The sequence below is a fragment of the Barbus barbus genome (genome assembly GCF_936440315.1).
Source record: "Barbus barbus genome assembly, chromosome: 38".
Lineage (NCBI taxonomy): Eukaryota > Metazoa > Chordata > Actinopteri > Cypriniformes > Cyprinidae > Barbus > Barbus barbus.
In genome coordinates, this window is record NC_136716.1 from 21,967,862 (window position 1) to 21,983,183 (window position 15,322).

The following is a 15,322-nucleotide window of genomic DNA, read 5'->3' on the forward strand; positions in this document are numbered from 1 at the left end:
CCCACCATATAGATGTAGAAAATATACATATAAAAGCACAACAAAAATACGCTAAAAACTGTTTTTCTTATATTCTTTAGTAAGTGTGTGTGTCAAAATAATACCACAAAATACAAAATACTCATAGATTTTATCATTAAATCTTCATTCCTTAAGTAAAAAGTTAATAATATTTTAAAGCAATTATACAAAGTATTAAAAAAAAGTTTGATGGGAATATACTTTCTTCTAAAGGATTTTTTTCTCTCTTAATATTCTAGTGAGTGAAAGATAGCTTCTTGCACTTTTTTATTTCTTTATTATATTTAATGAAAAAATACTGACCAGCTATGTGCATTATGTAATATTGTGAAGATACTTTTTAGCTTGTGTTCTCCCTTTAATTTTCTGCAATTCAAATTACCAAAACATTCAAGAGATACTTTCCAAATGAGGATTTGATTTTTATGTTTTAGAAAATTAGCAAATGGGATCGGAGCTGATTTTAATACTTTTAATCTGATCTACCAATTATTTGGGAAAAAGCTACAGCAGTTAGTGTGAAGCATTTCAATTATTAATGTTAATACTGTTAATACAGTATTATTCAATCAAAAGGGATGGTTTTATTTGCATTTATTTATTTTTATTTGCATGTTTAAAAAAATAAATAAAATACATTTGTTTAAATGAACAAAACTGTGAACTCCACAAATAGTGTTTTTTCTTCTTTTTATTATTAATCTTATCAAATATATATTATTCTAATACTATATTTACAGAGTAGGCTAACTTTTAGATTTGGCTTGTGTGTATGGTGTACTTTTATTTATTTACCTTTTTATTTTTAATCACTTGACCCTCCATACAGCAAAATGAAATAATACAACTACTAATGAATTATTATTATTAATAATAATATTATTTTATACAATAATACATTATTAAATGGCTTCAGATGTAAAATATAATAGATTATGATAATGTTAATATTTCTTATCCAAGTTCACCAGAGATATAAATTATTGATATACGTATTTATTTATTAGATATCTAAGCATGTCCTTAAGCTGTCAAGCTGTTGTGTAAATTAGGCACATCATCATAATGGAAATGTACCTTACCTGTACCAGTCCAGTCCGTTGTCATAGTTACGGTCGAAGAAGTGCGGCTCGGCTCCGACCGCGCGGATATCTGGATGCACGCGCAGAAACTCCAGCAACGCGCGCGTCCCCCCTTTTTTCACCCCAATGATGATCGCCTGAGGCATCTTCTTACTGCCCTCACCTAAAGCACTCAGTTTACCTGTATCAAAATACGATTCTCCCGTCTCCAAATCTACATCCAGTGAGTTTGGCATCGTTCCGTGCGCCTGGAAAACGCGTCTGTCAGCATCAATTAAAGGTAAATCCTCTTCACGGACACTTTCGAGCCGGTGGATCAAGCTGTGGTGCCTTATCACGGTCCATTTCTGAAGAAGTCTCTTTCTCCTCAGCGACTCAAAATCTTTAAGTTTCGAGGCGTAAAATCCCTCCACTGGACCCGCTTCTCTTCTCTCTGTGGGCATGCAGGTCCCGCATCGCTCCGTGAGGCAGTGGAGAAAGTATAAAGACGCGAGTATAGACAGCAACATGACCGCGAAGGTCTTAAAGATGCTCTTGGACGGAGGGTCCGAAAGGACGCGGCTAAATGCCATGTCGGTCCACGGGTGGCATGAGCTGGAGAGACAGCCATGCTAGACTGGCATTATTCAGTCTTGCCATCAAAAAATAAGGCAGAGTTTGGAGCTTGAGAGCATCAAAGCTGGATTAGAGTTCGCACGCGCCGCTCTCCAAAAACCCTTGCGCATATGTAAAGCTCCTTGTCGTTATGTAAACACTTACTAGTCTGAGAATTAGTTTAGTGCGAATTTTAAATTACTTTGTTAGAGGAGTTCATTTGGATTATTTCTTAAATAGTTTGTTTTCAGTCCAAATGTATAGCGAAAAAAGAAGCCCCTTTAATAAGTCCAAAATTCAAAAACTTGGTGAATTTGATTCTGATTTGTGAAATTCTGATAAACTTTCATAGCACTAGTTGCTCACACGTGTGTGCCTTGTATCTAACTTCAGAATGACGTCACCTGAAGTGACTGACATGTCGCGTGCCAATCAGGTTCCACAAACCTTTCCCGAGCGCATGTCATTTGCATGCCAGTAACCAATAGGATGCAGGTTGGGCAGAGCAGACTCCTGTCAGTTTCTGCTGGGGAACGGTCACGCTCGTGTTCAAAGCAAATGTCGCATTCAGCGCCCGTGGCTACAGCCGAACAAATGCAGGTTTGTAGTTTACGCAAGGTGGTTGTAGAGAAATCAAGACATGGTTTATAGATTCATAATAATCACCATGTTCACCAAATAAATTAAAAAGTAACTACACTGCTAAGACTCAAATGCCTCTCCAATCAACGTTATAATATAGTTGTTAAGATTGTAAACATTATTTTGCAGTAAATCCCTTACTTAAGTCAGGCCAAAATGCTTTGTCATTTTCAGTTTGGAAATATATAGAATTTTAAGATAATGCTAAACATATGATAAGCCATTGGATAGAGGAAAAAATTAGTATGAAACTGATACGTTGTTTGATTTCTTGTGCAAGTGTGTGTTTACACAGTCACAGTAATGGTTTAATAAGATTATTTCAGACATGCATTACTGCATGACTAAATCTATAAACATTATCTCCAAATCTATAAGGCGTTTGCACTTCATCATTTGTGCTTATGATTCAAGAGATTCAAGATTTTTTATTTGTCACATACACAATTATACAGAGTATAACCAGCAGTGAAATGTAGGTTATGGATAAGAGAGAGAGAGAAAAAAGTTGGTGTTCATTCCATCACAGTTTTCACCACTATTTATCTTTTATGTCCTTACAGATACATCACTGAGAGAACATTTGGCTCTTCTTTTGCTTTTCCCTTAATCCGTCATTCTTCCAACTCCGATTACACTCGGACCTCAGCGCACTTCAGGCCACCAAGGACGACAGTCATTTTTTTCCCCCTGTTGTTACCGTATTCTCTTTCCTTTTTTAATAAAGAGAAGAACACAACATGGTGAAATAAAAGTAAAAGCAGCACATTATTTCTTTACAAGTGAACAAGAACAGAACCAAATGTTTCACATCTGCTCCTGTAGTTTGCAGCATTACCATGAGAAAGCCAAAGGAGTGTTTCAATGCAGTACAGCCCACTGCTTCAGAATAGAGATGGAGACCTCAGTGAGAACACGGCTTGTTTGTGCCAGATGTCCCCGTGATGAGGACACAATGCAAGGGCTGACTCGCATTTAACAAATCACACCATGGCCTTTTTCGGCCATCCCGGGAGAAAGAAGAGGCAACAACCATAGCCGGGCCATCCCCCTGCGATGCCCCCTGGGTCAAATGTTTTTGCACCACCATTATCGGTTTCATGATAAAGGAATGTGCAGAAACGCTGTTTCTGAGTGGACAAGCCAGTCCACTGAAATTTAAAACGCAGGCTGAGAGAACTTCATTGCACAATATTGTGCCAGTGTTTATGCATTTTTGTGTTTGACCTTGCAGTTTTGTTACTGCAACTTTTGTAGAAGTATGTGTTTTTTTTTTTTTTTATCTCTTCAGTAACACAGAAGAGGAAATCTCAGAGCGCTATTATACAATGCGTTTGGTTTGAATAAAAAATGTAAGAGCATATATACAAATATCTATCGTTTATCTTTGTTATATTTACTCTGGATACTTAGAGTGTATTGAATTATAAAACAGGCTCAAGTATTTACAACAAATAATTGCAAGTATCTGCTGTCATTTGTTTAGAGAGTTCAGATATATCCATTTTGAAATCAAAATACAGTTTTTTTTTTAAAGATAAACAAGATGTTATCATTTTTTCTTTGTTTTGTTAATAGGATCTCAATGTTTTTATGGTCAGCAAGCGTCACCTCAAGTAGACGAGAAAACTTCTTATTCATCAGACATGTGAATCCTGAGCTCCCATGGTTTGCTGCAGTGAAAAGCTTGCTGTAGTTTTCACTGGACAGCTTTATGTGTGGATTTGGGACATCTGAGCATGAGAGAGACATCTTTACGGCCAGTGCTATCGGAAAAATATAGGGCAGGTAATGCAGTTCAGTCATAGAAACAGAAGGGCATGTGAGGAAACGGTCTAGTAAAACTCTGATTTCAGGATGTCCAGACAGATAGTTGGACATATAGATAGATTAGTGTGCTTTATTATGATATATTTGAATACAACTTTTACTTTTCCTGCATGTAGTACACAATTGGCTGAGAGGATTTATGCATCCAAAGTCTAAGCAAATGGTTAGAAAATGTATTTAGATACATAAACACATCTGTGGTTCAGCCGTGCAACCAAAGTGTTTTTCCGGTACTGAAGAGGAAGGATTTTCATTGACAACCGCGGAAATGCAAATAAATAATGCTCTTAGTCAAATTAAGAGTCAGATTTGAAATACTACTTAAATGTTTAGATCAAGATTGATTGCAAAGAACCGCCCGAGGCTTATTTACATCAAATTTTATACCTTTATGGGTGCAAACAATAGACCCTCAATGTAAAATAGATTTAGAGAAAAAGTGTGACAGTGTTCATTAATCAGATTTCGAATTCCTAATTAAGTGCAAATGTGATTAACTGTGTGTGTGATTTAGTGTTTGTGTGTGTGTGTGTGTGTGTGTGTCACACATTCCTACCTCTAAGAGGCAGCAGGACTCAACCCAACTTGGAGAAGGTTTGATATGCAATACAGAGTGAGAGTGACAAGAGTTGCATGGGGGTCATCCATAGAGAATGACTATTGCATGTATAACACAAATAACATAGTTTGGAAAATATGAGAAGTTAAAATGGACGTTCCAAATGGACTTATGGAAATGTGATACATGGCTTCCACAAATCCAGTCCACAAAATAGAGATTCCAGCCGATAGAAATGATATTGAAACTTTTTACATTTCCTGTGTATATCACTCTAATACAATGCTCTGGTCAGAATATCTCTTTCTCTATCTCTCACATTGATCACACTAATGGGCCTGGCTTTGGAGATGAGTCTCGCAACCTTCCCGTGTGACTCTCATCTCAGCTCTCCTCTACCAGAGGCCCTTTGAGAAGATGACTCAGTCATTAGATGGATTGCTTTCTTACATAAACAAATGTCAGCCGTGTTCCCGACCTCCCTGTTATACTCTGCTGTGGGACCAGAAGCATATGTGATATCAGAAGTGTAGAAACCTAAACAAACTCTTGCAGCTAAAGAGTAACCGTTCATTAAAACGCAATAAAAATGTTTGACTCTCCTTTGCAAGAAAAAGTGTCTCTTCGTGAATTTTGATGGCATATAAAAATATATATGCAAATAAAAGTTAAAAAATGTGTATGTGTATATATATATATATATATATATAAATGCCAGCCAGATTCTCAGCCAATTAGATTCTATAGAATGTATTAGTTAGAAGTTTTTTTTTTTTTTAAATCACTTGTATCACTTGGCAATTTAAAGTGACTAAGCAGAGAATAATTTCACCTATTCCAGCTCTTGGATTTACTACATTCCTCACAAATTATTTTGAGCTGAGCCAGATGTCATTCTTCTGTGTTGGAATGTAAATGAAAATACTGCAAATGATGACACACTCCATTCTAATCTCTCCTGATTGACAGGTTCTCAGATTTTTCTCAAAGGGTCTGCAAAGCTTGCAGGCAAAAGCTGGAGAGATCTCCCTACTCTTGCCTTGTCCAAAACACCAAAGAGAAGAGCTGGAGGAAGCCACTGAAAGCCTAAAAACCAGATTCCCAGCAAACAAGTTAAAATATAGAGGGTAATAAAATATGTTTTCTTTATTTTTTTATCTGAGTGAGTGTCACAGATCGGTCAGGCTCTCTCACCATCCAATCACAGCGCACACACTCACCTGATTATTGATTAAACACACCTGCACTGCATTTGCACCCTCATCAAGATGACTTTATAAGCACACACCTCACTCCACTCCAGTGTCTGGTCTTGTTCATACGTAGTGGACTCTCTATGCAATGGCATAGTTCCAGCATAGTTCCAGCATAGTTCATCCGGCTCTTAATGATTTAATCTATGCCGTCATTGGAATATCTGAAGGCCTGGTTTTTCCATCACTCATCATTAGAACCCATTGGCTCTCGATTTTAACTTATAGGCTACTTGCTCTTATGAAAAAGTACCATAGTTCTTAACTGTAGCATTTGTTATAATAAGGCTAGCCTATTAATCATTACCACGCCAATAATGACTTTTTTAAAATTTTTTATTACTCTATATTGCATTTGTTATGAGAAACAACAGCCTTTAGAAACAATGGCTACAACATGCCACATTTGTAGTATAAATCTTTAGATACAAATCTATTCCCTTAACAGATTATCTGTTATAAATTCTACAAGTTAGACTAAATTTACCACAATAAATAAGCCTGCAGTAAAACGTGATAAATTATAGTAAAGGCGGTCATCGGTAGTTTAAAAATATTTTAATATTATGTTAGTGCTGGTGCAAGATAGTTTTTTCCTCTTTTCATCAGTCTTTTTAGTTTAGATAGTGTTCCACTTTCTCCATAGCATTTTAAAGTGTCAGTTTCTCAATGGAATTCAAATATATCGCATATTTTACCATAATTTTACCACCTCCCCCCATTCCCCCCACAAACTACGCCCCTGTCTCTATGCTACACACAGCTATACTTTGTACTTACCTCCATCGTGTACTTGGCACCTGTGCTCCTCTCCAGCATATGTCCTCTCCGTTGTGTCTCCCTGGGTTGCTCCATTGAGGTGTGTGCTGTCATCCATTCCTCCTCCGTTATTGCCACGATCTCCTGTAAGGAAAAGACTCTGATTACCTTCCTCACCAAACCTTTGCATTGAACATTCTACTTACCTGCCATTTACCTCTGTTGCTGTTAATAAATGCCATCTGCATTATTCTAATCTTCTGTGTGAGTCTCATTCTGTAATAGTGAGAGCACACACATATTTTTATGCTAGTTTTTGATGGATAATCATTTATAATTTGCAATCAAATACTGTAGCATCTTTCATCCTTAAGCATGAACTTCCTCTCCCACCGATATTTACATGCAGGAAGATCTGACCCGGTCACACGGAAAATGTGTAATGAACACTATTTGTTAATGTCACATTCTAGCCTAATGCCATTAACCAGGACATAAGCAGAGCTCTCATTTAAACAGTTAGCGTTTTTTACTAGATCCAAACTGTATAATTAAATTTCTGCCATCCATGACTTGTTAATATTTGTTAGAGAGTGAAAGATACATTGTTAGCTGCACTGCATAATCAAAGAGTGATGACAAATTAGAGTGATTTTGCAACAGGGTGCTTGTTGCTTCTCTTTTGTCTTGCTTGCCTTTCAACAGAAAGCTCAATGGCTCTTTAGGGCAACCAGACTTAACTCAACTGTTTGGTTATGCTTGTCTGTATCATTTATTGTATTAGAATATTTCACATTTCCTTAGCCGTCTACTTTGATCTATACCTGTTTGTTTTTCAAGTCATCCAATACTAAAGACTGTAAAGTTATCCTAATTAGAGCCCCTAAAGTAAAAAGGGTAACTGAAGAAAAGTTCTCAACTGCAAAAGGAACGACTCCACTTAAGAATACACTTGAGTGTGACATCAGACGCCTCCAGCACGTTTAAAGGTTTTCACAAGTGCCTGAATAGCTCCACTATTCTCTAAAGTGGTATGTTAAGGGAGGCGCTGATGGAGACAGGTTTTTTTCTGTTTTGTTTGCTTTAGCTCTGCGGTGTAATTGATACTCTGCAAAATTGTGCTGACCTGTTGGTCTCATTGAGCATTGTTTTTAAGCAAGAAATTACAGTCTGGCGTCAGACTCTACTTAGTGACTCTGGGTGGGGTCTGGGGTGGTTGATAAAGCTTTTGAAGGCACACGTTACACAAGAAAGAATGTATAGGTTGTGTGTTTGAGTGTGGTCTGACTGATAAGATATGTGTTTAAAAATAGTAATGGTAGACAAATAGTTACTCATTCACTCTCAACATCATTAAAACAAATATTTCTCTTTTTTTTTCTTTTCAACTTACGTTATTAACCAGCGTATTCAATGTCTAGGTCTTTAAAAAACAGCTAGGCAGGGTTAAACTATTTACATAATAGTTATGCTTTAGGTATGCAGAGATAAATATTTGGTTTCTTTAATGCTAGCCAGAAAGAAAGGATCAATTTAAAGCTTTATTTTTCTGTTTTTGACCTACTTTTGTTCTTGTTCTTTGATTGTGCATGTGTGTATATGTTCCCTTCCAGGAACGTCGAGCTGCGTCGGAGACGCTATGGGAACGCTCTCAGCGTCATTCCGCTCTGAACATCCTATGTCATCAGTCCAATAGAAGGGCGACGCGTCACGGGCGGGGTGACGTCACGACCAGGAAGTATATAAGCACGTGCGGCGGCGCCCGCGTTAGCTTTCTGTCATTCAGCAAGCGCTCTGTATGTTGTCAGTCCTATTCTCTGTTTGTGAGTCTTATTTAGTGTTGTCTGTCCTTTTTGAAGCTAGACATGCCTAAAAGCAAGACCAAGACAGGGGGCGATTCCAGATCGCGCTTCAGATTGTGTGTTACTCCTTGCCCACGCTACATTACTGGGGAGGACACACATAATCTGTGCGTGGTCTGCCTGGGTGCGGAGCATGCGGCAGCGGCTCTCGAGGGAGCCGACTGCCCGCATTGTGAGCGGCTCTCGCTGCGCACACTCCGCACCCGGAGGGCTCTCTTCGAGGAGAGAGCCTTTGTGAGCGTCCCACGCGGTGCTGGCCCCGCTTTTGCCGAGGCAGAGCGGCGGCTGCACTCGTGGGGCTCACAGGCTGATCTGGCTGGCGAGGGTGAGACGGGCATGTCCCTATCTCCCCCCGTATCCGCCAGATCTGGTGTCCCGTCTCTCGAGGAAGCAGTTCCTTCCTCCCGAGATGAGGACTCGACGCTTCGTCTCTCTTCCTCCGAGGAGGTTGGGACGGCGAGCGTCGATGAGGGTTCGCCGCCTCCGCCCCAGTATGAGGAGCTTTTAGAGGTGGTTACACGGGCAGTGGCCAAACTAGACATCAGTTGGCCCCCCGAGAAACTTCCTGTGCCGCGCGCTAGTTTACTCGATGAGCGTTTTCTGCGCGCGCGGCAGCCACCTCTGCGTAGGAGCCTCCCGTTTTTCCCCGATCTCCACATCGAGGTGTCGAGATCGTGGGCTAAACCATTCTCGTCCCGCCCGTTCGTCCCCGCGTCTCATTACTACGGTAATGTGCGGGAGCTGGACGTGCGCGGGTACAGAGCGATGCCCCGGGTCGAACAAACGCTCGCGAGCTATCTGTCACCCGCGGGGGCGTCAGCTCTGAAGGCTCCTACCCTGCCCACTAAGCCTCTGCGCACCACATCATCCTTAGTGGGCAGGGGGTATGCGGCAGCAGGTCAGGCCGGTGCGTGTCTGCACACTATGGCAGTGTTACAGGCGTACCAGGCCGAACTGCTGAGAGAGTTAGACGAGGGCGGTGATATTAGGCCAGAAGATATTTCAGAGCTTAGGAGAACCGCTGATCTTGCCCTCCGCGCCACCAAGGAGTCGGCCCGTGCCATCGGCCGCTCCATGGCAGCTATGGTGGCGACGGAGAGGCATTTGTGGCTGACCCTGTCGGAGATAAAGGAGAAAGACAGGGTCTGCCTCATGGACGCCCCGCTTCAGCCTTCTGGTCTGTTTGGCGACTCCGTGAGTTCGGTTGTCAACAGATTCCAGGAGGCTCGCAAGCAGGCGGAGGCGTTTCAGCGGTTTCTCCCCCGCCGCTCTCTAACTCTTGGGGCTGCTGGGCGGGAGCAGTCCCCTCCGCATACCAGCTCCTCACACAGGGCTGCGCAGAAACAGAGCGTCGCCTCTCGCGCTCCCCCGCGGCGGAGCCGAGGGCAGCGGCGCTCTGTATCGAGGACCTCGAAGCCGAAGGCAGACCTGAGGGATGTCCTGGCGGCCAAGAGGTCCTCGACGAAGAAGTCCTGATGGGCGAGCCCCAGGACTACGGAGGGCGACCCCTACTGGGGTGGAGCGGCTTGCACCGCGGTACACGGTGACCGTCTCCCCTCGGTGCCCTCCGGGGATTTGTCTGTCAACCCTGCAGTCCCAGGGAACAGCAGGTCCCAGCGAGTGTTGCTCTCAGGTTACTCCGCCTGTGACGTTAGCGGGCCTGAGAAACGCGCCCCAGCCGCCAGATTACGCGTCTTGTCCCGGTACGCCGCATCGAGACAGCGGTCTGGCCGCTTCTCTGACACCAGAGGTCAGTCTCGAGAGACTGATTCCCTTAGTAGATCGTTCTGCAGCCTGGCAGCACCTGCCACACGTATCTCTTTGGGTCCTGCGGACGGTAGAGAGTGGTTACGCCATCCAGTTCGATGGGCCACCTCCGCCGTTCAACGGGGTTTGCGTGACCACGGTCCGCCCCGAGCAGGCTCTGGTCATGGAACAAGAGGTCGGCACTTTGCTGAGGAAGGAAGCCATCGAGTTGGTTCCGCCTCACGAAGTCCACGCCGGCTTCTACAGCCGGTACTTCATTGTTCCAAAGAAGGATGGGGGGCTGAGGCCCATATTGGATTTGCGCGTCCTGAACCGCTCAGTCAGAAAGCTGAAGTTCAAGATGCTCACTATCAGGCAGATTGTGTCTCAAATCAGGTCCGAGGACTGGTTTGTCACGATAGATCTCAAAGATGCCTACTTCCATATATCCATCCTTCCCCTTCACAGGAAGTTCCTGAGGTTCGCTTTCGGGGGCAAAGCGTATCAGTATCGGGTTCTTCCTTTCGGCCTAGCACTCTCACCCCGCACTTTCACCAAGTGTGTGGATGCGGCACTGGTCCCGTTGCGACTGCAGGGCATCCGCATACTCAATTATATCGACGATTGGTTGATTCTCGCTCAATCAGAGCAGTTGGCGGTTCGGCATCGAGATGTCGTTCTCGCCCACATGAAAGAGTTGGGGTTAAGACTAAACGCCAAGAAGAGTGTGCTTTCTCCAGTTCAGAGAACCACTTATCTAGGCGTAGTGTGGGATTCGACCGCGATGCAGGCTCGTTTGACCCCTGCTCGGATCGAGTCGATCCGCACGGCAGTCAAGAGAGTGCGAGAAGGCCAGCCATTCACTGTCAAGCAGTTTCAGAGGCTGCTAGGGCTTATGGCAGCAGCGTCCAGCGTGATTCCTTCTGGCCTGCTGTACATGAGGCCCCTACAGTGGTGGCTCAAGAACAGGGGGGTCTCCTTGAGGGGAGACTCGCTCCGCGCTGTCAAAGTGTCACGCCGTGGTGTCCGTGCCTTAGACATGTGGAGAGATCCTCAGTTCTTGGTTCAGGGCCCGGTGCTGGGAGCTCCGTGTCGCCGCGTCTCGCTAGCGACGGACGCATCCCTCACCGGCTGGGGTGCGGTCATGAGTGGCCACCCTGCCCGCGGTCTGTGGAGTGGTTGCCATCTAACGTGGCATATCAACAAGCTAGAGATCCTAGCTGTGTTCCGTGCGCTCAGGCACTTCCTCCCGGACCTAATAGATCAACACGTGCTGGTGCGCACCGACAGCACGACGGTGGTCTATTACATCAACCACCAAGGAGGTCTGTGTTCGCGCCCCTTGTACAAGCTGGCACGCCAGATCCTTGTGTGGTCCCAGGGCAAGCTCAAATCACTGAGAGCTGTGCACATTCCTGGGCATCTCAATGTGGGAGCAGACGTTCTGTCGAGACAGGGGCTGAGGCCCGGGGAATGGATGCTTCACCCAGAGGTGGTGAAGCAGATCTGGAAGGTTTTTGGCCAGGCACAGGTGGACCTCTTCGCCACTCGAGAGTCAGCGCAATGTCCCCTCTGGTTCTCTCTAGCTCCGCCAGCTCCGCTGGGTCTGGACGCTATGGTACAGACGTGGCCGAGGCTGCGTCTGTACGCCTTCCCCCCGATCGCTCTGCTCCCGGGAGTTCTGGCGAGAGTGCGCCGGGACGCGGTCAGCCTACTGTTAGTAGCACCGTTCTGGCCGGGCCGAGTATGGTTCTCGGACCTGATTTCTCTCCTCGACGGCACCCCGTGGCCGGTGCCGATCAGGAGAGATCTCCTCTCACAAGCCGGGGGCGCCATCGTGCACCCCCGGCCGGAGCTATGGAAGCTGTGGGTATGGCCTCTGAGGGGGCGCAACTCATAGCTTCCGGTCTATCAACCGAGGTTGTCGAGACCCTCCTTCAATCCAGAGCTCCCTCCACGAGGAAACTGTACGCCTTGAAGTGGAAGCTTTTCACTTCTTGGTGCGGAGATCGCCAGCTTGACCCAGTCAACTGCCCGGTTGGTACAGTTCTGGAGTTCCTGCAGGCCCGTTTCTCCGCAGGGTTAACCCACTCCACTGTTAAGGTCTACGTGGCAGCTATCTCTTCGTACCACGCCCTTATCGGTGGCCACTCAGTGGGCAGACACCCCCTAGTTACACGTTTCCTCCGCGGTGCGCTGAGGCTGAGGCCTCCGGTACGATCACGGGTCCCCACGTGGGACCTAGCTGTGGTATTACAGGCTCTGAGTAGGGTGCCTTTTGAGCCTATAGAGGAGATAACAGACAGACTCCTCACGATCAAGACCGTCTTCCTGTTGGCCATCACCTCTCTGAGGAGGGTGGGTGACCTTCAGGCCCTATCTTCGGCCCCTTCTCATATTGACTTTGCGCCCGGTTTGGCCAAAGTGTTCCTCTATCCCCGTGCGGGGTATGTACCTAAGGTTCCGACGGTCATACCACAGCCGGTCGTGCTTCAGGCCTTCTGTCCTCCTCCCTTCAGGGAGCCCGACCAGGAAAAGCACCACTGTGTGTGCCCAGTGCGAGCACTGGGTGCATACATCCACAGAGCTGCCCTGTGGAGGAAGTCGGACCAGCTGCTGGTTTGCTTTGGTCCGCCTAAGAGGGGTCTTCCTGCTACGAAGCCCACTCTTAGCAGGTGGATTGTGGATGCTGTCAATACTGCTTACGAGGCCTCTGGGCTTGCCCATCCGTTGGGAGTCAGAGCGCACTCAACTAGAGGTATGGCGGCCTCCAAGGCCCTTTGGGCAGGCGTCTCTGTCCAAGACATCTGCGACGCTGCTGGTTGGTCCACGCCCCTGACATTCGCCAGGTTCTATGACCTCGACATTCGAGCCACTCCAGGCTCCTCTGTTCTCTCGTCCTGACATCAGGCAGGGACTTGTCAGTCTGGCGGCGTGGGCATAGCGTTCCCATAGCGTCTCCGACGCAGCTCGACGTTCCTGGAAGGGAACGAACCAGGTTACGTATGTAACCCAGGTTCCCTGAAGGGAACGAGAGCTGCGTCTCGAAGCCATACTTCCGGCATCCCTGCCAGCGCTTGCTTCATGACATGAAGCTAACGCGGGCGCCGCCGCACGTGCTTATATACTTCCTGGTCGTGACGTCACCCCGCCCGTGACGCGTCGCCCTTCTATTGGACTGATGACATAGGATGTTCAGAGCGGAATGACGCTGAGAGCGTTCCCATAGCGTCTCCGACGCAGCTCTCGTTCCCTTCAGGGAACCTGGGTTACATACGTAACCTGGTTCGTTTTCTCTTTATTAGTAGATAGTGGTTTTAACAGGTATTTGCAGATTAAGCAGTGTTTTTTTTTTTTTTTTTTTTTTTTTTCGTTTTTAAATGGTTCAGACCATGGCTTTTGTCATTTGGTTATAAAAAAAAAATCAAAATTGTGATGCACTTTTGTATTATACGGAAAGAATTTGTAGAAAACGAACATGACTAAGCTTGCCATTTTCTATGGAATTTAAGTTGAAGAAGCCCTAATCATATCAGTATATACATGGTAAGACTGTTAAAACTTAAACATGCGTTTAATGCTGTGCAGACTAGTGCTTTGGCAAGTGGTTTCTCTCTTTCTTCTTCTCTCTTACAGTCTTTCCTGTGTAATACATAGGTGAGCTGTCCAAAGTGTACAAATCATGGGATCAGAGAATGAAATTAACTGAACATCTGGATATATAGTTAGGTATGGTGCTTTTATCATTTTGGATATCAGTCCCCATATCCAAAACCCCCTCCTACCAAGCAGACATACACATCAACATGATAATACATGGCATTAAGCCAAACCTCTCCCACACTTTCGTATATCTGTTTCTCTCACTGTCTTTCCCTCCGACACACAACTATATACACACACCTCTATTTCCCTCCTGTCCTCCCTTAACATCCAAATGGCAAGCATTCCTTCTTTCCTGTGCTTCCGCTGAAAGAGGCTCCCTCTCTTGTACAGAGCTGTACTGTAACCTCACCGCTCATGTTACCATCCCTGGGACAAGCAGGTGATAAAATAAGACTCTGGCCAGCCGGCTCATCCTCCCGCATCTCTTCTAATGAGCACAGAAAAGGAGTGCCGGGACAGGGAATGGATTCCTTCCCTTTGAACACACTAATTATCCAGGATGATTTACACATTTGTTTTGTCAATGTAATAACAGTATGACATTTTCTAATCCATCCTCAACTAATCAAACAAGACAATCAGAAAAATAGAAATTGATTTTCATGATCTTTTAGACCAGTGGCTGCGACGTTACCAGAGTAAGGAGGACAAGAAGAGACAAAAAGAGGAACGACGCAAGAGAGCTGGAAAATCTAAAGATCTGTGTTAAACTAAAAGAGGTTCTGAAGTTGATGAGAAAACAAGAATCTTTAAACAAAAGAATAATGAAGAATATGAGAGAGATGATTAATTTGAGTGGGTTTTCTACTGAATTGCAAATGTTAACAAATGATTTCGAGGTAATGGAACTTCAAACTCTTGTTACAGAAATATAAATGTCAAGATGTTATGTTTCCAGTATGTGCTGTATATGGAGAGCACGAATATGAATTGCTGTGAAGTTATTAATAATATGTTTATGAAGCTTGCTTTGCAAAGAAATGGTTGATGTCAAGGAGATGCATTTTGCATTTGTTAAATACACTTGCAGAATGGACCTTCTAGTCAAAAAGTCATGAGGTGTTATTCATATTTTGCTATATATGAAGTGTATGGCTTTGACACCTATATTTACGAATATATATGTGTGAAATGAGGTGTTACAATTTTCCATAGTTTAAAATAATAATAGGCAAGCTTGCTATCTAAGAAATGGGGAAGTTGTTATTTTGTATTTGAACTGTTAACACTGCCATGAGTAGTATCTGGGTGAAGGGTCACGGTCTCTGCCAGCTCGAGGATCTGAACCCAGACAGCGGGGGGAGATAG

The 15,322-nt window shown here is 44.6% G+C and overlaps 1 protein-coding gene across 1 annotated transcript in view; it reads right to left on the bottom strand.

Annotated features, from left to right (window-relative positions):
• The window catches only part of LOC306858064 (heparan sulfate glucosamine 3-O-sulfotransferase 3A1-like), a 38,905-nt gene extending 36,852 nt beyond the window's left edge, over positions 1-2,053 (bottom strand). The window contains exon 1 of the mRNA XM_079398442.1: positions 1,104-2,053. Coding sequence (XP_079254568.1) covers positions 1,104-1,675 — 572 coding nt within the window. The 5' untranslated portion in view covers positions 1,676-2,053. The remainder of the gene's footprint in view (positions 1-1,103) is intronic.
• Between the last annotated feature and the right edge of the window lie 13,269 nt (positions 2,054-15,322).